General features: G+C 41.3%; 1 protein-coding gene across 2 annotated transcripts in view; it reads right to left on the minus strand.

Annotated features, from left to right (window-relative positions):
• Positions 1 to 26,869, minus strand: part of LAMA4 (laminin subunit alpha 4) — a 142,895-nt gene that overhangs the window by 53,413 nt on the left and 62,613 nt on the right. Inside the window, exons 6-12 of one of the 2 annotated variants that reach the window (XM_030316187.1) lie at positions 26,580 to 26,675; positions 24,687 to 24,838; positions 22,797 to 22,907; positions 15,589 to 15,700; positions 12,319 to 12,486; positions 9,914 to 10,107; positions 5,357 to 5,473 (exon numbers count right to left, since the gene is read on the minus strand). In XM_030316187.1, coding sequence (XP_030172047.1) covers positions 5,357 to 5,473; positions 9,914 to 10,107; positions 12,319 to 12,486; positions 15,589 to 15,700; positions 22,797 to 22,907; positions 24,687 to 24,838; positions 26,580 to 26,675 — 950 coding nt within the window. The remainder of the gene's footprint in view (positions 1 to 5,356; positions 5,474 to 9,913; positions 10,108 to 12,318; positions 12,487 to 15,588; positions 15,701 to 22,796; positions 22,908 to 24,686; positions 24,839 to 26,579; positions 26,676 to 26,869) is intronic. The other variant, XM_030316188.1, reaches the window with a different exon arrangement.

A 26,869-nucleotide genomic window follows, 5' to 3' on the forward strand; every position in this document is an offset into this window, starting at 1 on the left:
GCACCAAAAGATAATCTCTATTCCTCCTTATCATGAGGTTTAGTAAATTTCAGGCCGGGTCTATACGAGTCTAAAATACTTCAAGTAGACTTTTATCTTTTTCTCTTGCATCTTTAACTCTTTCTCTATGGATTGCTTCCCCCACTTTCAGACATGCTCTGCCTTCTCCCACCTGAAAACAAAACAAAATGAAGATAAACCAAAAAAAACCCTCCATTACCCATACATCTCCCCAATGTTATTACCTTACTTTTCTATTCACCGTATAGTAAAATATCGTCAAAAAAGTGTTTATGTTAGCTGTCTCTATTTTATCACTTTTTAACTCACTCTTTAACCCACTCTAGTCTGGTTTTTACTTCACTGCTCCAAAAAAACAGAAATTAAACTAATGATATCTATGTTACTAAATCTAATGAGCATCATTCATTTTTCCCAGTCACTCAAATAGTGATTCTCGACATTGTCACCATTCTTAAGCCATGAACTTTTCCTTTTTCCATCTCCAACTGATTCTAAGCAGATTACTTTATTTTCTTTTTTATTTAGAAGACATCAACTAACTGTAGCAGGGAATTTTTTTTTTTTTTTTCTGTACTCCTGATGTTTCCTCCCTATGAAGGGAGCTCAGTCACTGAAACCTCAGACCTCTCCACCCCTTTCCTAATTCTGCTCCTAAGAAAGGGACTGGTTTATTTGATTGGTAAATTTTGGGGGGGATAACTGTGTAGTCTCTGTTCAACTCTATGCTCTGCCTCTTGGTAGCAAGCCTGAGTTTTCCTGTGTTTGTCCATAATGAAAGTTGTTCTGGGCAGAGCCCCCACGTGAACCTTCCTGCAATGTTGCCTGTCTGAGCGGGCAGTTCTGCCTAATTCTGGGATTGAGTATTAGCCACCCCACTTGGCTAAGAGACCTAAAGCCATGTCCTCATCTTAGCTGCATCAGAAATGAAGGTGATGTTCTTGGGTCTCGTATTTACAATTTTATTTATTTTTCAACTCATTTAGAACTTGGGAGCTGATAGAGGGTACTATTCTCCTCGGAGACTCCAATACCAACAAAGAAGAATCACAAACAACTCTTTGCCACCATCCTTCAGTCCCTTCCCCTCAAAGAAAACCCTATTATAGCTACATTTTTATGTACATCTTTCTCATATTTTAAGAGGAAAAGTGTTCCTTTTCTGTATGAGGCATGCTGCCCTGTTTTCTCCTCTTCTTGCTCCCTAACTAGTGGCTCCTCTCATGTATAAACATGCCCGGTTAACCTCTCCCATTAAAAACAAACAAACAAAACCTATTCCTTGACTCTAGCTTCCCCTCCAGCTTCTTTTCTTTGTTGATTGAGTGCATTCCACAGAAATGGTTCTTGCCAAGGTCCCCAGTGTCAGACACCCTATTGCCAGATCCATTTGACACTTTCCTGCTTTATGTACTGGATTTATTTCTGGTTTGTGACGGTGTTAGTCACTGTCGTTCCCCCAAAACTCTCTCTTTCCTTAGCTTCTGTGACACTGTTCTCTCTTGGGTCTCCTTTTTCACTGTCCAGGAAGGAGACTTCAAAAGCTGGTGTTGCTCAGGCTGGACTCAGACCTTTCCTCTATGAATAATCTAATTTAGCTCTGCCAACCTAGTCTTTCAAGTCTTCTAACCCACTCTGCACCATCCTACAGGAATGGCCATCTTTCTATTAAGCAAATCTGCTCATGTTATTTTCCCTCTCAAAATCAGCCAATTGCGCTGCAGGAACACATTTGATTACTCAGGTGGCTTCATCAACTGATCCCTCCTCTTTCCAATCTCATCATTTCTCACCCGTCCCCACCCCATTATGTACCATGGTCAAACCTTGAGTAACCGATGCTTTAATGCTCCCTGATTTTTTTCTGGCCGCTCTACCTTTTCACATAATATTTTCTCTATCCAGGATAACTTTGCTTTCTTTTTTGTCTGACCCACCTGGAAAAGTTCTATGAATCCTTCGAGTTTTAGCTGAAATATCACTTCCTTTATGAAGCTACCCTTAATTTCTCCAGGATGAGTTCAGTGTTGTTATATATTTCTACTGTTCATGTATCACACTACTATAATAATTTTGCATGATTATTCCACCCACCAGACTACATAATTGTGGAAGGCAAGATTTGTGTCTAATTTATTTTTGTATTCTCAGAATGTAGCATAGTTCTTAGCACAAAGGGTTTATTTCTGTGGAGACAGTATTAAGTCTCTAGCTATTTGGTAGATCATCTGGGGAACAACTTTGAAGAAAATTATATTTAGTTGTATAAGCAGAAAGAATACCATGGACATTCCACCTTTACTTATTAATTAATTAAATAAATATTCAGCATATCCCCACTGTGTGCCAGGCACTCTTTTAGGAGATAGAATGCATAACTATGAATATAGTCTCTGTTTTCAGGGAATTTACAACCTAGTGGGAATATATAGATTATAGATAAATGGTCAAATAATTGAACAAGTTAATTTCAGAGAGTAAAAAGTATTTTGAATAAAATAGTATGAGTGGGATGGGTTGGAGAGTGATTGAAGGTAAAAACACCATTTGCATTGAATGTCACAAGGACGCTAGCCATTTGAAGATCTGGAGACAGCAGGTGCAAAGGTCCTGAGGTGAGGAAAAGTGTGGTGTGTTTGAAAAATAGAGCAGAGTTGGAGGGTGATAGAGAGGAGTGGACTGGAAGGTAGTGAGTGGGGAAGAGATACGTGGATTGAGGTAGAGTGATGGGTCAGAGTCAGGTCACTTAGGAACCATGGTAAAATGACCTTGTTTCTTACTCTAAGTTTCACTGGAGGTTTTTGTGTGGGAGAAATAATATTTTTAAGGGATTGTTCTGCTACTGAATGGAGACTGAGTCTTGAGGGGCAAGAGTGGAGGTAAATGAATGGGTAGGAGGCTCCTTTGGCAGTTCATGCTGGAGAGGAGGTAGCCTGGACTGCAGAGTGGAAGCAGCGAAGGGAGTGGTCAGAAACCAGGACTCCTTTTGGAGATAAGGTCAATGGGTCTTATCGAAACGGGAAGGAGGAGAGAGGAGAAATCAACAATGACTCTGGAGTTTTGATTTGAGCAAATGGGGTTGTGCCGGTTACTGAGGTGGGGAAGAAGCAGGTTTTATTCAGAATGTGTTAAGTTTGATATGACTATTACACATCTAAGTGGTAGATAAAATCCCTGAGTTCTTACTGGAAAACTTTAAGTAAGCATTTGGATATGAGTCTGGAACTCAGTGGAAGTATGAAAGCTGGAGGTATAAATTGTGGGGTCATGCATATAATTGTTCTTTAAAGCCATGGGATTCAATGCAATCAGCTAGGGAGAAAGGGTAAGTACCAAAGAGGGCCCAGGACTGAGAATGGAGCCATTCATTATCAAGAGCAGGGATGGACCAACAGCTCAGGGCCACGTACAGCTCGAGGCCTGTTTCTACACAGCTCCTAGCTAAGGACATTATCTAAATTTTTGAAGAGTTGTAAAAAATAAAAACAAACAAAAAATTAAAAAAAAACCACACAGAAAAAAAGGGAGTGTGGTTATACGTGGCCTGCAGAGCCTAAAATAGGTACTACACAGAGGATGTGCAGAGGTGAAGCTAGCAGAGGAGGCTGGAAAAAAGTCTCCAATGAGGTGGGAGGGGGACCAGGTGAGGGGGGAGGGTACTGGAGGAGCCAGGATGAAAACTCTGAGTGTTTAAATAAGGAGAAAAGGTTAGTCAGCAAGGAGGCTAAGAATGCTGAGGAGGGAGAAGTAACTGTGGTTTTGGTTATGTTGAGTTCACTGATGACGTGGACAAGAACAGTCTCGGTGGAGGGGCGTGAAATCCCATTTGGAGTGGGTTGTGTACCGAAGGCAGCAGATGGCTGGAAGGTGGATATGCCAGCTATAAATGACTCTCGAGGTGTTTTGCTGTGAAGTTGAGCAGTGTAGAGTAATGAATGGGACAGAGATTAGAGGCATGCAGGCAAGGGCTTTCTTCTTTTAAAGGATAGGAGATACTTACACATGTTTACATGTTGGCAGCAATGGTTCAGTAGAGGGTAAGAATGGGATCAAAGAGAAGAGAGAGGGCATACTCTCAGGGGGAAAACTGTGGCCCCGTTCTTGAGGTGGGGAAGGATGGGATTCAGAGCACAGGTGAGGAGATGAGACTTCAACAGGAGAAGGGATACTTCACTAATTATAGTAAGAAGAAAGGTAGATGTGTGCATAGAAATGCAGGTGAGCTGGTAGAACTGGGGAGAAAGATGAGGGAAATTCTCTTCTCTTTGTTCCTGTTTTTCAGTGAAGCGTGAAGCAAATTCACCAGCCAGACTGATAGAAGGGAAGGTGAATTTTTCACTATGTTGGCTTCTCTGGTATGGCCATGATGCTGGGGATACTTGGGTTTACTGGTCTATGGGGATAGAATTCTCATGTGTGTGCAATAAGGGAAGAGGTGGATAAAGAAGTTAAAGCTGTTTTCAAATAATGATTATACAGTAGCTCCCCCTTCTCTACAGAGAATATATTCCAAGATCCTCAATGGGTACCTAAATCTGTGAATGGTACCAAACCCTGTATATACTATGTTTTTCCTACGTGTATAAGCCTATGATAAAGTTTAGTTTATCAGTTAGGCTCAGTAAGAGTGTAATAATAATGAGTAATAATAAAATAGAACAATTATAACAATATACTCTAATAAAAATTGTGAGAATGTGGTCTCTCTCTAAAAATGTCTTATTGTACTGTACTCACCCTTCTTGTGATGATGTGAGATGATAAAACGTCTATGTGATGAGATGAATTGAGGTGAATGAGGTAGGTATTGTGATGTAGCATTAGGCTATAGGAGGGATAAGCAGGGTGGGCTGGAGGAAAAGCTTGTTGGGCAGGAGAAGTTATGGGGGCCGGAGGTCTGAGAGCTGGTGGGCTCATCCATCTCGATTTTGGTGTCACCAAGGATAGTGATGGGAGTAGGGATGGAGAGGAAGACAGGGAGCTTGGCGCTGAAACAGTCGAAGAAGAATGAGATGGCGATCAGATGACTTTAAAATGGTCTCCTTTCAGTAGCTAGGAGCCACGCGTGGCACTACTGAGCACTTGAAATATGGCTAATTCAATGGAGGAATTCCATTTTAATTTCTTTCACTTTTAGTCGTTTAAATTTAAACAGTCATATGTGGGTAGTGTCGCCATGCAATGAGGGAAACTGAAAACTTCAGTCTCCTGATCCTACTTCTGTAACTCCAGTTAACTTGACAGATTTGAATTGGATTCCACTGTTGTTCTGTGACAATGAGATGCTGTTCCGATCTGTTATAAATACAAACCTACAGGCCACATGCATCCCTACCTTTATTATATCATCAAGTTCTGAAAGGGTCAGACGGGGTGTTGTCAGAGAATCCAAAGACGTCTTCAGAGAAGCATTCACCCCTTCCATCTGTTCCCTCACTCTCTCGTGTTGTTTCTGTGGGAAGGAAGCGTAAGATACAGCAGAAGAGAAGGTCACTGTAGAGAAAGCATCAGGCAGAATGGTCAGTGTCACCTCCTGTCTTTGTGCTCAGACAAATCTAGGTTCCTCTCACGGCCCCAAGACTTAATTGCTGTATAACTTTGGGGAATTCTACTCATGTCATGCTCCGTTTTTTCATTTATAATATGGAGGTAACAAATGTAAGCACTTTGGGAGCTCTGAAGCACTTAGGTATGATTATTGCTCAAAACACCATCATCTCAAGGGGAGTGACCACTTCAGAGAGAGCCTTTGACTTTTTCTCCACAAATGTAGAAAGTGGGACACTGGATGCGGGAGTGCACAGAAGCTCTATATTCGCACTAAGTGGAAAAATGAATTAATTCAGAAAGGCATTTCATGTGCTGACTTTGGGCCAGGCACGGATAGCTCATTTGGATAGTAATAAAGCATATACAAAACAATCTTACAGTCCTTAAAAAGATTTTTTTAAATGGCCCTACTATGAAAGCATGAAATTGTGATCTTGCTTCTTGGCATTCTGAGCTCGTAATGTTAGATGCTCAGACTTTTTGAGGAGGGAAAATGGCCCAAGTGTTAATCTATTTTTTGATGAATGCTTTCATTTCTACCTTCGCTGTTGGGTTCTAGAAACAGGCATGTTGTGATTTTGAAGAAATATTAGATAGCCTCAAATGAGTCTGGAGTTTGAAAGCAACACAGAATGATACTTTAAGAGGGAAAAGTAAAAGACTCATTTTACAATCTGAGTAAAAAATGAGTCAAAGTTACTTTAGAAGTGGTAATTTGAATGGAGGTTGAAATATATGACTTATGGTATGATCTAAGATATCATGGGAATAATTACAGAAGCCCAGATATAGAAGGACACACTTCCTAAATTCATCTCAGTGTCTTTCGTGTTCCCTGCAGTCTTTTCTAATTTAGGGAAGGAAGATGGAAGCATCTTCTCCAAACACGTTGCAACAGGGGAAGATATAGGTCCAAGGACAGAAAAGAACCCCATTTGAACATCTTAATGCAAGAACCTTCCAAAATCAATTTCCCCTCGAAATCCACCAAGCTTAATACAGTGTGACTATCTGGGGTTAATTATTCTTGTCTCCACAAGCAGCGGGGGTCACACAGCTCTATACAAAAGCAGTATCTTAACATAAGAGTATTATCTACTTGGCAATGAAATCATGCCATTTGCAGCAACGTGGATGGAACTGGAAATGAAATACGCTGAGTGAAATAACTCAGTCAGAGAAGGACAGATAACATATGTTTTCACTCATATGTGGATCTTGAGAGACTTAACAGAAGACCATGGGGGAAGGGAGGGGGAAAATACAAACAGAGAGGGAGGGAGGCGAGACACAAGAGACTTTTAAACACAGAGAACAAACTGAAGGTGGATGGGGAGGGGCTTGGGGGAGAGGGGAAATGTGTGATGGGCGTTGAGGAGGGCACTTGTTGGGATGAGCACTGGGTGTTGTATGGAAGCCAATTTGATAATTAAATTAAAAAAATTGATTAATGCAAAAAAAAAAAAAGAAAAAGAAAAAAATAAAATAAGGGTATTAAGGTAGGTAAGGAAAGGAGGTGGAAAAGGTTGGTATTATTTAGCTCGTTCAGAGAGGTTTTCCTTCTGAGACATGACCCCTGTCAGAAGATCTTGTATCTGGTCCCCTTAAGGGAACACAGGTAACACCCCGAAGCCAGAGCCAAACTATAAAGCCTTGTGGTAACAGCACTGAGTGATAGGTTCATTTGTAGTAGTTGGAAAATGATGTTTCAAGTTAAGGGGTTTATCACTTATCATATACTGTACTCATCATATACAGCCTTAGACAGAAATGAATAAACTTAGCTTTGAAACAAAGATGCTCCCACAGAAAGAAGGTCAATTTGAACAAAAGAGAGTTTTGAAAACTAATAATTATGAAAATGATACACAATTAGCACTATTAGGCATGCTCAATATCCATTTCACATATGCAAAGAATAAAAAAAAATCCTGATTCTTAAAAAATGATAGAAAGAGTTCTGGGGGGGGGGTTTGGTTAAGTTAATTGTGCTTTTCAAAATATAGAATCTTACATTCATCTGATGAAGATTTTTATTATTCCTAGTTGTGTGGCTACTGTTTGCACATTCAAAACGATTAAAGTGTGTGGTTATTTTTGGTTTTGTAAAAAGATCAGAAATTTGGTGTGGTTCTTTTCTAAGATGTGCTGCAGGTCTGACAGTGAAATGTGAAATTGCAATACTTAAGTATAGTAGGGAAGACAGATCCCGTTAACGGCTGATTGCAGTACAGAAACGGGAATGTCACAAGGTTTGTTATGGGATTGCTGAAGAAAGCACCTGTTAACTTGGGGATAGGGAGTAGGCCTCCTGGAGGAGGTGCCTGGGGTTATCCAGGCAAAAGAGAAAGGAAAAAGAAATCCATTCCAGGCAGATGGGATTACTGGGAGCGTGATATTGCCTGCACTGAACACGTCAGGCAGGGACACAACAAAAGGCAAGGCCAAGGAGGCTGGCAAGGGTCGATCAGAGATGGTTCCTCATGGCATGTGAAGGACCATAGACTGTCCTATAGGACAGTGTCTCAAATGTTCTTAACCATAACCCACAGTAAAAAGTGAATGTTTTGTTGCAACACTAAAGCAGAAATGTGATGAAACCAGACTTTCCTATACATGAGGTGCTTTGATATTTTCTATTCTGTTCTTTCCATTCCATTCTATTTATTCTATTCTATTCTATTCTATTCTATTCTATTCTATTCTATTCTATTCCATCCATTCTCCTTTTTTTTTTTTTGTCTTTTTAAAAATGCTTGTTGTTGTTTGTTATAGTTGTTATTCAACTATACTTCAACTTTTTAAAAAGAGCTGGTTACAACCCTCCAAACTCATTTTAGGATCACTCAGTGGTTTACAAGCTGAAGCATCAAAGGCACTGCTATGGGTCAGGAGGAGAAAATGAAGGGTTTTAACAAGAGCAATGGTGATCCCCAGGACTGTAATGGAGGTGGCTGATCAGTATGGGTGGGGAGGGTGGGTGGGAAGGGAGAAAGAATGGAAGGGAGAAAGGGAGAGGCTATTTTGGTTGCTATCTTGACCATTATTGTTCTAAAAGATATTGATTCAGGGATTCCTCCTATTAGAAAATGGTGGTGACAAGTGTAATTAACTTGTTTTTTTCAGTTTTTATTTGTTAAGTAATCTCTACACCCAATGTGGGGCTCGAACTCATGACCCCAAGATCAAGAGTCTCATGCTCTTCTGACTGAGCCAGCCAGAGATGCCCCAAGGGAAATTCACTTTTATTTAGGAAAATGTTCAGTGACTTACTGAGAGATGGTGATGACTGAAAATCAGGGCGGAGAGCCTCAGTTAAGTTGGTTTCGAAGACAATAAAAATAAACACAACTGAATTAATGAATTTGCTCACAGTTGCTTCCTATTTTTTGACATTGTTATTTTACTCTCATCTGTATGTCTGTCCAAAGATACACACATCTCCCTATCAGAGGATGACCCCTCTCGATCGTGGTGGCTGTGAGTGCCTGCATTGCTTGCAACAGCCGTGACCACCACCAGATCTAAGCCCCCTAAGGTGGGCATGCACAAATCCTGCCCCCCATAGGGATCCTGGCCTTTGCAAGCTGTGGCTACATCTGGGAATTTCTCTCACCTCTTTGTATCTGCATGACCTTTGGCTTGAATTAGATTCCGTATCTGTGTGCATACCGACCAGCCAGGCTGTGCAATTTGCTTATCTCGCCTTTCCAGAAATTATACATACCCTCCTAGGCACATGTTTCTGAGTTGCTTTGATGTTCTAGTGCTCTCAGTTTAAAAAAGGAAAAACAGGGGCGCCTGGGTGGCGCAGTCGGTTGAGCGTCCGACTTCAGCCAGGTCACGATCTCGCGGTCCGTGAGTTCGAGCCCCGCGTCAGGCTCTGGGCTGATGGCTCAGAGCCTGGAGCCTGTTTCCGATTCTGTGTCTCCCTCTCTCTCTGCCCCTCCCCAATTCATGCTCTGTCTCTCTCTGTCCCAAAAATAAATAAAAAAACATTGAAAAAAAAAATTTAAAAAAGGAAAAACAGGCAAGCATAGGACTAGCACATTGGTTACTCACTTGCAAGAACAACATAGCCATATACATTGACACAGGCACCAAGAACAACTACATTCTTACTGGTGCGAAAGCGAAACAATTAGAATGATTTCAACTTGATTTTAGGTGCACACGCTTACATTAGCAAGTTAAAGCGGCAAAACATGGACAAATCTTTTAAAGCTATGAATATCTGAAGGTACCAATATTTTACAAAAATCGTGAGCCAACTGTCCCTCCTTGTTGTAACTTTGTGTCATATGTGTCTGAAATGCATTTACGGGTGGAACGTCCACCATACCTCGAGGTCCCGCTGCCTGGCTGCTGTGGCTCTGTTCATGTCTTCGGCATCCCTGACGCGGTCAAGAGCCTGGTCAAGTGATTCCTGGAGGTCTGACAACTTAGCATTGTGGTCATCCAGCTGCTCCAGCACAACGGGAAACAGGGAGCGAGTATCATTGTACAGCCGCTGCCAGTTCTCAGCTTGGTTCAGCACTGGCAAGACATGGACACAGAAACTCAGTCTGGGCTTCTCCTGTCTCCTCTCATTCCATCCAGCATTCAGCAAAGACGCAAACTTGTCGGGCCATGCCTTCCTTAGCAATAGAGACTGAAGCTCTTGTTCGCAAAACTAGCCCCATGTCCTATACTGGAAGAAAGAAGTCCTATTTTGTAGGATTGAGAGCCCCTGGATGGCAGTCAGCCAAAAAAAAAAAAAAAAAAAAGAGTGTGGTTCGTTTTCCCATCGAGATGATGATTTATGTGGAAACTGTGTTGTTATTATACTGTGTTTATTATTACCCAGGTTATTAGTAATTTTACCATATAAAAGGGTTTGAATGTACCATAGTTTTACTATTAAAAATAACCCAAATTATCTTGTCTGTTACCGACAACTGATGTTCACAGCTGCTCATTTTCTGTATTCTCTCCAGGCAAGTGCTTTTAGTTAGCTTCTTTAGGTCAAACCTAAACCGTTACTTTGGTAATGAAGAGTTACCGTTGACTCTGTGGTATGAAGGTTGAATGACAAGGATATATTCTTAAATTCTGTATATGTCTTAATTCTCTGATCAAGGTAGCATGCATTGACTATGTGCCTGAATGCTATTTTCCCTCCAGGGAGTATCAGTCTGTCTCTTGGAGGTCTTGTATTTTCTTTCATCTGTGTGAGCACAAGATGCAAGCTCATAGCTGAGTAAAGAGAGTGGTTAAAAACGCATCCACGAGGTTGGAAGGTGGCTAAGTGGGGGATGTGGTTGGTTTCATTTCCCCAGGGCAGACTCGTTAAAATTCCCAAACAGGCAAGAAATGTGGAAGCATCCGTCTATGACATTAGATCTCCAGCCTTCCTGAGTGCTGCCTTCATCCTGACTCAGAAATGGGGCTCAAGGTTCGTCTTGAGTTCTTACTGTTTAAGACTTAATATGTTTGCTATGGTAATATGCCTTTACGTGAAGAATGTTCCTCTTCTCAAATATTCGTAATAATTTGCAGCAGAAGTTGCTAGTAATGATCATAGGAAAATAACCCAGCGCAGGTGTTCTTAACCCTTTTTTTGTGCCATGGGACTCTTTGCAATCTAGTGAAAGCTTCAGACCCCCTCTTATAATGTATTTAAAAATGAATAAAGTAAAATACATAGACTTAAAAAGAAGACCGATATATTAAAAAACAAATTGGTACTATAAGAACACATATGCCTCTTCTATTTTGAATTACCGCTAAACTTCATGTTGTGAGATAAGAACAACAGCTAGTATCTGATACCCAAATCCACGGCTTCTCTTGTTGATTGTGTAGATTAAAATGGACACAAATTCTTTGCAACTCTCCCCATCGAGAGTGGAGTCTATTTCCTCACACCCTTAGTCTGGGCTGGTCTGGGCCAGTAGGATAGATATGACATCTTTGAGTTCCACTCTTGCTTCCTGGAAGGCTCCTGCTAAATGAATGAGGCTGGGCTAGTCTCCTTGAGGGTAAGACACTATAAGGGGGGGAGGCCCAGCCATCCGCCCCTAAGGGCCAGGACATATGAGTGAGCCCAGCTCCTGCTACATGGAGCAGAGGTGAGCTGTCCAGGTTGAATTAAGCCCATATTGGAAGCCTATGAAGTCATGAACAAATAAATGGTTATTGTTTTAAAAGAATATGTTTGGGATGAGTTGTTAGTCATTGATAACTGATAGAGTAACCAAGTCATAGGTTCGCTAATACTACTGTTGTGTGTTGCCTACATTCATCATTAAAGGAAATGTGAAAAGTCGGAGGCTGAAAGCCTAAAAGTCATTCACCAGACTTCAGAATGTGAGTGTTGCTGGGCTTGTAGCTTTACTGCCTTCTCAATAAGACTCCTTTTATTGTTGTTCTGAAAACTGGCTCCCCTTAGCTTTTCTTCCCCTGTTTTATATGTTTCCACCAACTGTTAAGTCCCTATTTCTTCTTCTCAGGAGTTAAAGGTCTATAGATTCTGTGTGAGATCTCAACTGTTTTTCAAAACCTCGAGGTTGGGCTTGAGTCTAAAACTCCTGGTCATTTAGTTAAGTTGTCCTAAATGATTCCCTGAGGCCATGTACAAGTGCTAAATAGCTCCAAATACTGGGAATTGCTTGCTTTGACCAAATGTTCCCTTGCGGCTCAATGTCCTCTCTTGGACCCACAAAGGAAGCAAACATGTGCTGTGTGCCAGGAGTTGAATACACCTACGTTCCTGGGCTTCATCTGCCTCCTCGTCCACTAGCTCCCGCTGCATGAGGAATGGTTGACGGCGTCTGATCTCCTCAAGCATCTTCTGGGCCAACACCATCTTCTCAGAGATTTCCTCAGAGCTAAGTTCCTGTTCCTCCCCATAATAGAGCATCTTGTTGTTGATCTCTGAAAGGAAGGACACAGTGAGAAAAGAAAGCGGGGGGGGGGGTGTCTGGGCATTTTACAGTGATGCCACTGAAAACATGGAGGGAGGGCAAAGGGCAGGGCTGATCCCCAAATGGAAAGAGGGTATCATTCAAAGACTGTTCTGATGTTCGTGCTGCAAACACTGGTGGCGGCATTGGAATTCGCCATATATTCCAAGGAGAAGTAAAACTTGAGGAAACGATTCTGCCTCCCCCCATTTGGTGTCTTCAGGATGGGAATGGGATTAATACAAAGCCTTTCCTGACTGCAGCTGTGTCTGGTTTCCATGGTAATTCCTGAACGTTACTATGTAAGGCACACAAACCTGGGGTCTTTGATCAACCTTTTGAATAAAATATATAACTTGGAGAAAATTATCTGAGGTATCTCCTGTCATATGTAGGATGTGTTAGAGGTATTAATTATATTTCAGCCAAAGATCTGACCAAAGCTCTAAATCAAAATAAAAGCATATTGATAGTTGTTCAAATGGGTCTTTCAGATTATTCTACAGACCAGATATTTAGTAGAGGTTTGTTTTAGTGTGATGTGAGTTTTCTTTTATTAATATATATTAATAATTAATCTATCTATCATCCATCTATCTATCTATTTTTGCAATAGCTATTTGCCTTCTGTAGTATGACTGTTTTTCGAGATTGGGCCATTTTGATCCCGTGTCATTTTCACTCCACTTCCATACATAAGTAAGATGTCAGATGGAGAATTTTAGAACCGAAGAGACCGCTGACGCTCAGAGAGATTAGATAAGTTGTCTAAATCCCAGCAGTGCTGAGTTGTTCTCTGATTTTCTCTTCCTACTACATATGATCAGATGAAAGTTATGTAATTGCCACCTTGTCCGCATGACAGGTCTGGGAGGAAGCATTTTATCTTCCTGGCATAAGTGAAATTGTGTGTCTGTGGTTTACTGTGATGTATGCGGCTGGCCAGACAAGACGGGTAAACAAACACTGGTGTCACATAAATCATACCAGATACGGGCTTCTATTTTATATGGATAATAGCTTGAAGGTCACCAGTAATTTTTTCACAGACGGTTGGGAATAAGGAATGACACGCTATTGATACTGTGTCGCATTCCTGAATTCCAAAGGAAAGGAGATAAATGGGGTAAGGGGTTTTTTAACACTATAAATATTACTGAGAAAGTTACAGGGAAAACCAAGATACGCTAGAAACGAAACTTATGAAGGGATTAAACATTTACTTTTCAAGTGAAATCTATAATATTAACTCTGGAAATACACTAAACATAGATTTTTTTTTTCTCCTCCCTCAGATCTAACACTTCCAGGGCTGACTCGTTTGGCATTTTGATCCAAATATTACATTTACAATTCTGGCCTGTTTTATTTTAGCCACGTCTGGAATAGATTAGAAAAAGGAAATGCAGGCAATGACATTTTTTGCCTTGGTCTTTGGAGACTATTCATATTATTTAAAAAAATTTTTAATGTTTATTTATTTTTGAGGGAGAGAGAGAGAGCATGAACAGGGAAGGGCAGAGAGAGAGGGAGACACAGAATCTGAAGCAGGCTCCAGGCTCCGAGCTGTCAGCACAGAGCCCGATGCGGGGCTCGAACTCACAGACCGCGAGATCATGACCTGAGCCAAAGCTGGACGCTCAACCGACTGAGCCACCCAGGTGCCCCTTCATACATTATTTTTAAAAGGTAAACTGATGGCAGTTATTGTTTCCCATTTACACTTTTGTATTTTTTTCATCTTTTCTTGTGCTTACAGGGTCAAATAGAGGGCTTAGATTCCTTCCAAATGAAACACTTTAGAATAAAAATTTTATAACAGCAAATGTGAATTATTTTCTCTGAATGGCTTACTAGAATGCTGGCTTTACTTGCTGCCTAGAGGGGCATTTATTTCTTAATTAGATGAGGTCAGCTAATCCAGGCTCAATCCAACTTTTTGAAAAAAATCAATGGTAGCCCTAAAATGTTATAGGAAAAAAATATTTTATTGGTAGGTGCAAAAGCATGAGTCAGTGAGGATGGGAGTGAGGGCTGTTTGAAATGCGTGCCATTCATTTTTATTATGTATTTTAGGAAATACAGCAAATGTCTAATCTTGGCTCCATTCATCCCTTTGCCTGGAGTATGTTCCCTATACCTCAGGGTAAAGATATGACCCTCTCACTGTGGGTTCCTTTTCTGCCACTGCGCTTGGTGTTGTCATCTAGCTCTTAATACATAGGATAAAAGCTATGGAGGCACACAAATACTGTATCTTAGCAGACTGTAACCCAAGGAAAGTCTCTTTATTTTAGAACAAGTGAGAGCGCCTGTTTTCTGTTGATAAATTGAAGGCTGGCTTTCAATGGGCTATTAAGATGGTTTTCAAAATACTGCCCGCACTTATCAGAAGTTAGCACAAATAAGTAATCCTCTAAGAGGGAAGGTAAAATCTGCCACTGCGTTTTAGGCTGAAGAAATGTCACACGTCCCCTCCAGACTTCTCTTCTGAACTGGGGATCAGAGCATGTTGCCTCCCTGGTCCTTGGGAAATGGGATCATCGAGACAGTTTAGGACAGTTTGGATTAGTGCAATTTCCTGCCACTCTAAAGGTGATGTTTTTTGCTGCAGATAGTTGAGAAAACCATGACTCCTACTCAAGACTCCATAGCATTCCGTTTCTTGTGCTGGAAAGGTGTTCCGCCATTCCACTTTAGTGAAATGCCTGGAAAGGGAATGACTCTATACATTTATTCTTGACAGCTAACAGATAGTAAGTAGGGATAGTACTCAGAAATCCTAGCGAACAAACTGGATGACTATATATGTGGGTGTGTGTGTGTGTATATATATATATATATATATATATACACACACACACACACACACACACACACTATAAATATACTATATACTATAGTATGAATACCATATGCATACACTATAAATCCATACATATTTCCTTATATAGAGCTCTCTAACAAGTTACTGGCACATAGTAAGCACTATCAGTAGCCATTATTTTTGTTGTAGTTTAACAACACGAATGATTCCTCGACATTAAGCTGCACCAGAAGAGAATATATTTACCTTTAATTTTATCCCTCATATCGTGAGCTTGCTCCACAAGCTGCGTGGCGTGGTTGATGGTATCCATGCTTTCCTTCTGAGCCAGTTCGCCCCTTCTTGAGGCTTGACTTTCCTACAAATAATCCATATAAACACCAGCTTAAATTTATGAGAAGGGAATGTTGTGTATGTGCGCATAACAGTGGGTGGGCATAATGCATTCCATAAACATAAATTTCCTCAGCATGTGGAGCTTCTATAACATATAAAATGGTCCCAGAAATCATGCATGAATGTGATGTGATGACCAGCTTTAGAACTGCAGAATGCTATAAAATCAGCCGTATTCCTACGCCATCAGTCACAGTTGGGTCCAAACCAATCACCTTTCATATGTAATTTACTCTTTGAATTTTTACTGTATCTCTGGATTCCAGACTAGGAAATTACCCGTGTCTGCTGATCAATTTGACATTGTGCTGATGGAAGAGCTTAAAGTTTCAAAGGGGAAATCGTTGAGAAAGTAGGCAGACCTTGAAATGCTTCGTGCGTCTAGGGGCTCCTGGGTGGTCCCACCAGAGCTGACACTGATTTACCACAGAGATTTAAAGGATTATGCTGACTGGGCTCAATGCTGTTTTCAGTGCTGCATTCCAAATTCCCATCAACACTGATGCCACTTGGGTACAAATAACCACTCAGGCAGATCTGGCTCAGAGTGAATTAGACTCTTCCCTGAGAAGCAGACTCCATTCTCTCCACCAGGGAGCTTCTGTTTCAGAGCTCCCATGTAGTAGTTGTCCAAATGAAATTTGAACTCAAATGTGGCTTCTGAAAGCGCATGTGGGTGTGTAAGTGTATGTGCATGTTTCTGTGTGTGTCAGGACAGAAGCTGATCTAAGAAATGGTTTAAGGGCAGGACACTGGCATGTATGCACAGCATTGGGGATGTGTACTGTGTATATCCCTTTGGCATGAGGAAGACTGACTCACGGGTTATATTTAAGGGGGGAAGGAGTTCTCTGATCTGACACTTGGCAGATGCCTATTGGCCTCATCTGGTGCTCTTTCGGCTCAGTTCTATTACAAAGTGCCGTCGTGTCTGAGTGGACTGCGTGGTCTGTCCCACTGCACAGGTTCCCCGGGACAGGGAAGGGCCCGTTTCAAACTTTTTTCCTCTCACCCAGTGTTCTAGCCAGAGGGTTGTGCCATGATTTGACCTGAAATGCTTTGGCTTTCTAGGCATAACCAACCCACATAAGTGGCCCTTAGTCAAGGAAGAGAAATGCAGAAGTGGTGTCATAGCAAACACGTGCCCTGGAGGTTTTTTTTCAAGCAAGTCCGGAATCCCTTCCACATAAAGCCCCCTATAGAGCAGTAGTGCAACCATCAGACCCTTCCCGAAACAGTGGGCTTTCTGAATGGGCACTGCATTCTGAGTCATTGCATTCCTTCCTCCAATGCCTGTCTTCTTCTTGCCTCATTCTAATGCTTTCCAGAAACACAACATCTGTGGTCATTTAAAAATCATATGATGCAGGGACGCCTGGGGGGCTTAGCTCGTTGAGCGCCCGACTTCAGCTCAGGCCATGATCTCACAGATCATGGGTTCAAGCCCTGCTTGGGGCCCTGTGCTAACAGTTCAGAGCATGGAGCCTGTTTCAGATTCTGTGTCTCCCTCTCTCTCTGCCTTCCCCCACTCTCACTCTGTCTCTCTGTCTCTCTCAAACATAAATAAACATTAAAAAATTATATGATGCAGAAAATAAAATCGATCTTATTCTTGATGTCACGCTTCCTGCTTTTAAAAAGTATGGACACAAACCTTGAAAACATCTAGAAATTTTTTAAAAATCTAGTTGATTTTTGATCCAGTTCAAAATATATTTGCAAAACACAACACTTATATCTTTTACTTTGGTTTCATCCTTCAAAGAAAAAGGCCTATTGTAATTACTGTGTTCATTTAACTTATTTCTTGATATGGAAACTTTGAAGTGAAACAATGAAAGGCAGCTGGGGGGGGGGGGAAGGTGTGAATACTGCTAAGAAAATTTCTTTCTGACAAACACTAGAGGGCGCTTAGTAACACTATATAAGAAAATAAGTGGTTAAGCAATGTCTGTGACTTTACACAGCAAACTTACTGGCTATAATAGAAGTCATGCCTTATTGGAAAGATTTATGTTTTTCTGTAACTTTGCTTACGGATGAAAAATAAAAATAACGGTATGGGCACATGGTAAAACCAGCGTACCTTGCTTTAAGAAAAGCCAAGATTAAAAAATTAACTCACAACTATAAACTAGTTGATGGTTTACATTACAAATAGATTAATCATTTACTTACCCCAACAACAAATTCTCCCTGTACATATTTGGTATAAAAAGTGGCAAAGGGGCACCTGGATGGCTCAGTTGGTGAAGCGTCTAACTTTGGCTCAGGTCATCATCTCACAGTTCGTGAGTTCAAACCCTGCCTTGTGCTGTGTGCCATCAGCACAGAGCCCGCTTCAGATCCTCTGTCTCCCTCTATTTACCCCTCCCCTGCTTGGGCTCTCTCTCTCAAAAATAAATAAACATTAAAAAAAAATTTTTAAGTGACAAGATCTTTTTGATAATACAGTGCATATGAAGGGTAGTGTACCTAGATGACTGATATTTTAAAAATCAACCAGACTAAGTGAAGATGATAATATCTAGGGTAAGAATAGACTTCATTGTTTAAACTGTGACACTTTTGAAAGTGAAAGCGGAACTTCCAGGAATCACTCTGGGAGACAAGCATAAATAAGGACAGTGCTGGACAAAACAGTAGTGGGAATAAAATGGTTCTGAAATGACGCTCCATTTCAGAACCTGTACAGTGATATCTACTTCTGTGGGTTTCCCTACCTCCTGAACATTAACGGCTTCTAAAAACCTTCCCAGACTTGAGTTCCTCCGAGCTACAAACTCAAATCTTTCTCTAACTGCCCTCTGGGCATCCCCAGAGAAATGTCCTGAGTAATCCATTCTGTAATTTAATTTTTGGATTGATTGATTGATTTTTACATTAAGATCTCTACATATTTTTATAATCTTGGGGGTAGTGAGCAAGAGTTGCATGCATGCTTTATGTACTAAGTCAGCCAGGTGCCCCCCTTCTGTAATTTTAGAATAGTCATTTCTCCAAGCCAGAACTTCCCTCATGTCCAATTGGTCACCAGATCATTCTTATTCCGCTTGCCATTCTGGCCTCTCCTCCTGTTCCATACTACCACAGTCTCGGTTGATACCTGTTCACTGCAAATTCTGTTCAAATAAAGGCAAGGTAGCAATCAACCACTCTTTTTTTGAGAGACAAAGAAAGAGAAAGAGGGGTGGGGGTGGAAAGACAGAGGAAGAGGGAGAGAGAGAGAATTTTAAGCAGGCTTCATGCCCAGTCCAGTGCAGAGCCTGACGTGGGGCTTGTGATCTCATGACTATGAGATCATGACCTGAGCTGAAATCAAGAGTCCGATGCTTAACCGACTGAGCCACTCAGGTGCCCCGCCAACCACTCTAGTCTAGACCTCTGTGGCAATTTTCCAGATTCCTGGTGCCCATATCTTCAGCGTCTTCACTCGCCAATCTATCATCCCTACTGCAGAAGAATGTTTCTGAAATTTCAAATCTGATCAGTTCATTGTCCTACGTAAATACTTCAATGTTCTCCAAAGCCCACAGGATGAAGCCTACATGTTCTTGAGCATGGTGGGCAAGGTTCCTCATGACCTGGCCTCTGGGAACTTCATCAGCGGTGTCTCCTGCGCCTTGCCTTACAGCTAACCTTTCAGTAGGCCAAGGCCAAAGTTTTTCTAGTTGTAGAACACACTATGTTGTTTCACATCTCCCTGCTTTCCTGGTACTTTTCTCCTGCTTAGGAAGTACTTGATAAACTCCCAGTAATTTTTATTTTATTTTTTTTCCCAGTAATTTTTAAACACATAGGTCAATACTCATCTTCTCTAAGAAGTGTTCCTTAGCGTATGCCTAGTGAACAAGTTAATTATTTCTTCCTTAGAGTTATCTCTTTAGCCTGTACCATGCCTCTCTTATTGAACGCTATGTTATAATTACTTTGTTTTACATACCCGTTTTCCCTGCTGGCTGTGAGCTCCTGGAGAGCAGGGTTTATGTTACATTATCATGTTCATTTCAGTATCCATAGCACTAGCACAATAGCTTATACACCAGGTGTTAGGTAATGCTTTTGGAATTGAAACATATTCTTATTTTTTGCCCTACCGTTTTGTCAGGATCAGAGATGAGCCCAGGTGCTTTTGATGTATAGAGGTGGTGGCCTACTTTCCTTCCAGTCCTAAAGATCTCTTCGATGACTTGATAAGCAAGGGAGCTTTTGTTGTGGCCAAAGGAGTAGGGAGGATATGGAGGAGATGGGGAAGTAGAGGGGTGGTGCAGCACCTTCCTGAGCCAGCCCTTGGAGACTGGGCTCTGCGACTTGGGGCTCTGCATTGCAACTTCAAGGCCCCGTTGTCAGGGGGCAGCACTGAAACTGAGAGAGGGCCCCTGCCTCTTCTCCTGCGTGTAGCCTAGCATCACTCAGATTTCGAGCATGGTGCCTGGGGAACATAGGAAAGTAGAATCTTGACTTAGTCTTTGGCATTTTCTTACAGACATGACAAGCCAGTGGTAGAAGGGAGGTCGTTTTGAGCACTGACTATTTGAGAATACAAAATGCCTGGGCATCCTTTAGGGGATTCCCAGAAGTAAGGGAGTAGGAAAGGGCTGTAGACTTTTTCAAAAGAGGGCTAGGACGAAACCAGTTAACTTAGGTTAATGTAAACTGTGAGATTTGGGGCTCATGAGGTTTACGTGACAATTTGCAAACAGAGGTATTTTCAAGTTCAAGAGGCAACATTACTGTGATTAAAAAAAAATCATTGTGGGAATGAACCCACAGTGAAATCCTTCAATTAATTAATTAATTAATTTTATTTTAAAGTTTATTTATTTATTTTGAGAGAGGCAGAGACAGCGTGAACAGGGGAGGGGCAGACAGAGACAGAGAAAGAATCCCAAGCAGGCTCTGTGCCTCAAGCTGCGGAGTCTGATGCAAAGCTCAAACCCATGAAGAGTGAGTGAGATCATCACCTGAGCTGAAATCAAGAGTCGAATGCTTAACTGACTGAGCCACCCAGGCGTCCCTATCCTTCGCTCTCTTTAAAGGTAAATATTAGTTACTTATTTGGTAGAAGTCTTTGTAAGGCAACCTTTTCTTAAATCCTTCTAAGAATCAATCATGGGCTTTTCTGGACTAAAGGATTGAAGGATGCTTGAGAAGTCATTAAGACCAGCTCTGGGCATTCGTTTTGAAATCTTTCAGCAGTCTCTTACACCATCAGGACTGTTGTCATAGTTAGAAGGACCTTATTTTCAATAAGAGTTCTTGGAAATACCTGAAAGTTTCAGTAGCTTTTTCATCAACCTTTTGCTTTGGTGGTCTCTTCTTGGTGCCCAGGAGCCTTTTCTACTGTGATATCACTTAAAAAAATTTTTTTTTTAATGTTTTTATCTATTTTTGAAGGAGAGAGAGATAGAGCATGAGTGGGGGAAGAGCAGAGAGAGAGGGAGACACAGAATTCGAAGCAGGCTCCAGGCTCTGAGCTGTCAGCACAGAGCCCGATGTGGGGCTTGACCTCATGAACTGTGAGATCATGACCTGCGCTGAAGTCACTTAACCAACTGAGCCACCCAGGCGCCCCACTACTGTGGTATCACTTGAAAGCTCGTGCTATTTTCTCCCCATGAATGTCTGCATTTAGGTTATATTGGAAGTGGAAAATTTGTACAACAAAAGGATCAGTCAGTCCATGTCTGAGCTGTGAGAGGAACTAATCTTGGGGAAAATATTTTCTCAAGAATTGAGACACCGGGCAAATTCCAACCATGACACCAGAAATGAAAAAGCAGTGAGTTTTTCACAAAGATTTCTTTCCTAGTATTTCCTTTGAAACTTAAGAGATCTCACTGCTTCCTACATATGCTCATGCTTGGATTTTAATATGCACAATGCATGGGAATGAGGGACCCAATTTTCATATACATTTCGAAGTAGCTGTATCTTCCAAAGATCCAATTGGAACAACTCATGTTTTTAGAAGCCTAATCTCGTAAAAGTTTATGAGGTCCAACATCAAAAGAGATGGCCAGAGTTAATTTTAACCTTTATTTTTGTAGAAAATAAGAATTATTTTTCAAAGAGATCTTCAATGTCAAACACCCATGTCTAAAAGTTGAAATCCGAGTACATTGGACAGCCTTGGTAGAGCATAATCAGGGGAAAAATGTGTCAAACATTTTAATACGTAAAATATGGCACCTGGTGGCTTAGTTATATTTTTCCTTATTAGTACAGATGATGGATATTTTTCCATTAGGCTCCTGGGGAGTGTATTTAATAGTCTTTCATGTTAACTCTGTTCTTCCTGTTTTCATGTTTTTCTTGTTCATTTGTGAGAGCTTTTACAAGTCATATTTCCCTCAATATTTTTCTTAGTCTGGTTGAATTCTTAGTTTATTTATTGTTTCACTGGGTATTTGAAATTTTATCTTGTCAACTCTATTACCTTTTTTAAATTACAATTCTTCATGCTATATTTAAATGTACTGTTATTTCCTTTCAAGGTTTAACAATGATTTCATTTTGCTTTCTTATGGATTTGAGATTTAAACTCAACTCTTAATCTGTCTGGAATTTATTTTAGTATATGTTATAAAGAGAAAGTTGAAGGTGATTATTTTTCCTGTCTAACTGCAAAATTGCTTTCTCAGCATGGTTCTTCTTTCCTTTTATTATTTAATGGATCCTTTAGCAAACATTTAAATTTCATATTCTATATAATAAAGTTTATTTCTGGGCTCTCTACAGCTCTTAGCCATAAAATGTTAAGGCAAACAGCTGACCAACCATCCTAATTGAAACATCTATCAACCATATTAACCAGCAACAAATACAATGAAAGTTCCCCATAAACATAGTTTTTCAAGGAAAGTCATCAAAACGAGAAGAGACTGTAGAGACCAAGTATATTAACTTTCTCCACAGATCTTGCCTTGATTTATTTTAAGGCACATGGGTCACTGCATTTTTCCTTCATTGTGTTAAGCTTCAGTCGTTTGTGACTAGCCAGGCTCATGCCGGCTAAATCCTTTCTCTGAAGGCACTCCCAGACACTGAATACCTACCCTTTCCGCTAATTCCTCCACATCAGACAGAAGGCTTTTCATTGTGTTCTCAGCATTGTTGATTTGTATCTTTCTTAGGACATACTGGTTTTCTCTTTCTGACAATTTTGTCTGTGGAAAAGAAAAATGTTTTGAAAAAAAAAAATCAGTAGATGTGCATACCAGGCTTTTAAACATATACATACAACGCTTTCAGTGTAAGGGGACTCAGAGTAGAATGTGAGCTTCTGTTACCAAAATCGTGGGGTCTGAAGGCTGCTGCCACCTTGTATGAAGGTTGGGGTCTGCACAAGGGTTCCCATGGTCTTCAGAGCTGAAGTTCTACGAGCTCTGCTCACTGGGCCGGAGACCCTGAACCAGGCTGTGCTGGCCATGAAGAAAGGGCATCTTTTTCTAATTTCACAAAAGTACCGTATAGACTGGTGGAGGCCCAGCATGTGTGATCTTTAAAATTTCCATTTTGGCAGATCTTGGAGGAAATGATCAAGCCATAAGGATCAATGTAATGTAAAATGGAGTTTGGAAATTCTCTTTCTTCTTTTTAGTGCAAGGAGAGTGATTCTCTTTATTTTGGACCATTTTCCCTTTCTCTCCCATTTTTGCGGAGTTTGGTCCAATGTAGCTTTCCTTGGACTACTTTGGAGAAAGCCTTTCGATCCTGGCACAGGCGTCCTGTCCTGTCCGTTATCATCATACCTATCTTGATGTTGTGCTGTTGAGGAAAGAGAGTTCAGGCGGTGTCATGAGGCCTGTGTCTGGGTGATTCCTCGGAAAAGTACTGCCTGCATGTGTCCAAACAGATGAGTTTGGACAGGAATGATTGTTAAGTTTGGAATAGGATGCTCACTAAGAGTCCATCCAGCTCTACAATTTTGCGATTTTTGGTTTGCTTCACAGTTTGCATATTTGGCCAATTGCTGTGGATGCCATCTATTTGCACCTCTAAAAAGTAGAGTGATGAGCACTTTCTATGGTGTGCACTGTTGAAACTGCTCTACGTATATCGCTTGCTGAATTCTCGCAACAACCCATAAGATGGGCGTGATAATTATCCTCAGTTGAGAAAACTGGAGAACTAAGAGGTTAAAATAACTTGCCCAAGGTCACGTAACTAGTAAGGGTGAGAGCTGGGATTTGAATGCAACCGATCTGGTTTCAAAGTTTATGCTCTTAATCATTATGCTAGGTTGACAAACAGTAAAAATGTGTGCTGGCATTAATTCTATTCTTCTTTCAGTTAATTATCATTGTTTCAAAAAATGTCTGTTGGTTGTGATAGAAGCCGATGATTTAGAAGGGAAAAATACCTCTTAAAGTTTAGCTGTATAAGCACTGTTATAATCTACTGTTTTTGACTGTTGTCAGCCTTTAACTGTTTATCAGATATTAACCACTGGACCTATGAGGAGACCCAGGGCGTGTATGTCTGTGTGCTCCAGTGTGTGTGTGAGTGTGGGAAAATGAGACAGACTGTGTCTGTAAGAAGGAAAGGAAAGGGTGGGAGGGAGAGAGCAGGAGAGAGGTTTCTAGAGAAACTCCCCAAAACATGGCAAATTGAGGCTAAGGTAACGGTAAGTTTGTGGGAAGGATCTGAACGATCAATGTACAGCTTACCAAAGAAGTAAGAGTGTTTTCCTTCCCTCAATAGTTTGGTAGATAGATACTCCTTGTTTTAGTTATTTTATTTAACACCTTAACTTCTTTTATAGATGGCAGTCTTTGGTTTAGGTTGAAGTTCATGGTTATAATCAACGTTTCATAATTTCCTAATCTAACAATCCATCTGTAATAACAGCCATGGGACTCAGATGATAGAGGAGATAGAAGTTCTAGGACAGATCGTGCAAAGCCAGCATGAGATACAGCTGAAGGTACAACATGGCTGCATACTTTGAGGAGGTAGATGGTGGAGTTGAGTTCATTCACGTGCCTATGAGCAGCGGCTCCGGATGATACGCTCAACAGACCCGATTTGCTTTCTTCAATAGAGAGTGCCGCTAACCGAAGGTCATCGATCAGATCCCAGATGCACTTATCACAGCCTGGAGATAAAATGCACGTGTTATTTCTTTAAAACTGAAAGTCAGCCAGGAAGCATGTGCGCTAGTAGATCATTATGTGTACTTCCTCTGTTAATATTATTATTTTTATTTTAATCTGAAATTTATTGTCAAATTGGTTTCCATACAACACCCAATATTATTTTTATCTTAGGGGTGCCTGGGTGGCTCAGTCGGTTGGGCGTCCGACTTCGGCTCAGGCCATGATCTCACGGCCCGTGGGTTCAAGCCCCGCATCAGGCTCTGTGCCGACAGCTCGGAGCCTGGAGCCTGCTTTGGATTCTGTGTCTCCCTCTCTCTGTGCCCCTCCCCCGCTTGTGCTCTGTCTCTCTCTGTCTCAAAAAATAAACAAACAAATAAATAGATATTATTTTTATCTTTGTGCCCCGAGGAGCTGTTCCGGGTCACCGAACCAGTCCTTACACTCGAAGCAGACGAGAGTCTAAGATGACTCAAACTGTGCATCAGGCACGATCCCCGCTTAAAACAACAAAACAACACATGCGACAGGGAAGGAGGCTAATCTGGACTCTCTAATCGCTGAACTGAAAGAAAGGAAGCTTAAAAGGGCAAGACATTTGCAAGATGGGTGGGTAAGGAGAAGCACTCCCTCCACTTTTGCTTAGTGGTGGGACAGCCCTCTGAGATGGCTCTCTTCCTATCAGGCTTTGGGCTTCTGCTTGGTGCCCACCGGTGAAGACGCCGCAGTTTCTGCTCCTTGCAGTTAGTTGGAATTCGAGTTCCTCCCACTGCGTCGTCACCCCCGGAGGCCCAGCGCCCCCTTGTGGCACACTCAGAAGGACAGCCGACCATGCTTGGAAGCCTGTCTTGACCTCATTTTGAAATTTTTCTGTTCCCAATTATCTTTCCCCCAGATTGTCCCCTTTTCTAAGGAACCAATAAATGAAGACTAAAGGGTTAATAGTTGTTAATGTGTTAATTTGTTATTTGAAGTTTAACATGATCTTTCTGATAGGCTATCTTACAGGAATAAACTCCCCAGCCAGCCATGAGGCAGCTGGGCAGCCATTTTGATAAAAGGCTTTCTAAGGCAAAGCTTCTTTAAATCATTCTAAGAATCAGTTTTTCTAGACTAAGTGCTTGAAGGATGGTTGAGAAGTCATTAAGACCATCTCTAGGCATTTGTTTCGAAGTGTTTCAGCAGGTTCCTGCACCATGAGGACTGCTGATTTGAATGAAAGTGATGACAGAGAAATCCAGGAAAGTAAGATGACAGTTCCATTCTATAAGGTGGGAATAGTTTATTTCTGGTGCCACTTCAGTTTTGGAGTGATCTGGGAAAAGCCACTCGAATCTCTTAGTGTCTTGGTTTCCCTAGTGTTGTAAAGCATTGTCTACCTCACTATCTGAGGACTTGAAGAGATAATATAGAAAAAGGAGCCAAAATGAACTCGGTCACTGGGAATTGTGTTTCTGAGTCTGCCTTTACCCACTGGGTAAGATGCTGAATTTAAGGGCTTCATAAAATAAGTTTTCTAAAACAGAGCTGCTTAAATGTAAGTCACCCATTTGCCAATTGGAATCAAGCAGAGCGTTGAATATCTTTCGCTCAGGGTTTATTTGGTGGAGGCACAGACAGGGTTAAAGCCAGGAGTGGGGCTTAGGCAGTTTCTAGAGAGGCTATTGCATAGCTTTTCCTAATCCTACACCTGCAGCACATTAGAGAGAGTGGGGTTAGTCAATCATGTACTGTTATTTTTACTTATGGTTGGGCAGTCCATGCCTGTAGGGGGTTCAAAACCTTCTTCCAAGCACTCTCCGGTTACGCTGTCACATGGGCCTCCCCCACAATTGCACACTGTGGGAAACAAAAACAAGAGGTTAGGGCTTCGTTTCTTAAAATGCTTAAAATATGGCAACGTTTTCCTGGTTTCTAGAAATACTGGCTATCAGTATACAGTTCTTCCAAAGGGAAGTAATTATATTCTTCCTTACCACCATGTAGAATCCATGAACTAGAGATTATTCCCCTCACCCAGTAAAGCCCAGCCT

This window comes from Lynx canadensis, chromosome B2, assembly GCF_007474595.2.
Source record: "Lynx canadensis isolate LIC74 chromosome B2, mLynCan4.pri.v2, whole genome shotgun sequence".
NCBI classification, from domain to species: Eukaryota; Metazoa; Chordata; class Mammalia; order Carnivora; family Felidae; genus Lynx; species Lynx canadensis.